We start from the raw sequence: 1508 nt of genomic DNA on the forward strand, positions 1-1508 counted from the left end.
GGCCGGGCAGTACCACCTCCGCGGCGCTCTGGCAGCGGTACACAGCCATGCAGCTCCCCGGCGGGGTGGCGCCGGGCCGGGTCTGCCTCGCCCTTTGTGTCTGGAGGCTGGTGCCGCGCCGGGAGGCCGCAGGTAGCGCGGGCTGAGGGGAGGGGAGTAGGGAACTGTGTCCCTTTTTCCTGATTCTGGTCTTCGCTGGTTGTTTTTAGTCACCTCAGAGGTCCCTCAGCAGTCCCCTAACAAGCACCCCTATTTGACACAACTAAAATATCCAGGTCTTTGCTGGCAGAAGGCAGCTTTGCCCATTTCCTACATCCTTAACGCCATCCCTTCTCTCTTCCAGGAACAGATGAAGTGGTCTTTGGGCAGGTGGGAGGAAGCATCCTCCTTTTATGCCGCAACGTGTCCAAAGAAGCTACCGAGGTGGTCTGGTTCCAAGGGGATCCACACTCCTTTCCACCTCTCTTCTCCTCGAGGGTCTCCTTCCCCCCGGACGTCCGCTTCTCCCTGGTGGACAACAGCTCCCTGAGCATCACAGAGCTGCGTGTGCAGGACGAGGGCAACTATACCTGCAGGGAAGTGCTGAACAAGACGGACCATGAGCACAGGGTGCAGCTCCTGGTGGCCAGTAAGTCATTCCCACAGCTGAGCTTCCTCCCCTTGGCCTTCCACATCCCCAAATTCATCTGGCACTGGTGGAAAAATAATATTTAAAAAGTGCAAGGTGGCTTTATCATGCAAAATCTCTCTCACATCTGCTCACAAGCACCAAAATGTGTGTCCAAATGGCTTGTCACAGATCTGGCATGTGCAGGGGAAATGCCAGCTCTTAAGTCCTCACTGTGTCTCTTCTTCATTGCTGGTGATAAACGAGTTTTTGGGCACATCTTCCATTCCCAGTAGCTATTCCAGGGGGCCCCTTTGCCTCAGAATCTGGCTGACTTGAGCCTTCATAAACCTTGGGGTGGGGGCTGCTGCTCACTGTCTGCTTTTCGTTGTTTGGGATAGATGTGCTGTGTCATGCCTTGGTGCCATCCTTTCAGTGGGAGAACGGAGAGGGTCCCCAGCTGAGGAGTCGTACAGTGCAACCTTCTGGTAATGACGGAAGCACGAAATTCCTCAGGTTTATGTGGGAGCAGTGTCCTGAGAGCGTGCCTGTTATCAGCACAGGCCAGTTCTTCCAGCCCTATTGTATCTTCTGGTTCCCTCTCCCCTTTCTATCTCTGTTTCCTTCATTCATTCCCTTAGAAATGCTCAGAGCACAGGTGGAAGTTCGGGCTGGAAAGCGCTTAAGCTGGTTAGTTCCCTCCTGCTTCTGCCAGGGCACCATTATTTTGCCCTGATGCCTCATGTATTCCATGGGAGCAGCCCCCTCCAGATTAGCAAGGAGCACAGGTCCTGTGCCTGGTGCCACTCTTGGGCCCTTCAGGATTGAGAAGAGGGAAAATCCACTGCTTTTCCCATTTTGACCCTCTGTACTCCCTTGGCCCTTTCCTCTTTTGCCGCTC

At 54.4% G+C, this 1508-nt stretch overlaps 1 protein-coding gene across 1 annotated transcript in view; it reads left to right on the forward strand.

Annotated features, from left to right (window-relative positions):
• The first annotated feature begins 6 nt into the window (after nucleotides 1-6).
• VSIG10 (V-set and immunoglobulin domain containing 10) overlaps nucleotides 7-1508 on the forward strand; it is a 6328-nt gene continuing 4826 nt past the window's right edge. The window contains exons 1-2 of the mRNA XM_017746555.1: nucleotides 7-132; nucleotides 344-628. Coding sequence (XP_017602044.1) covers nucleotides 48-132; nucleotides 344-628 — 370 coding nt within the window. The 5' untranslated portion in view covers nucleotides 7-47. The remainder of the gene's footprint in view (nucleotides 133-343; nucleotides 629-1508) is intronic.

The sequence above is a fragment of the Corvus brachyrhynchos genome, unplaced genomic scaffold (assembly GCF_000691975.1).
Source record: "Corvus brachyrhynchos isolate BGI_N302 unplaced genomic scaffold, ASM69197v1 scaffold19, whole genome shotgun sequence".
Lineage (NCBI taxonomy): Eukaryota > Metazoa > Chordata > Aves > Passeriformes > Corvidae > Corvus > Corvus brachyrhynchos.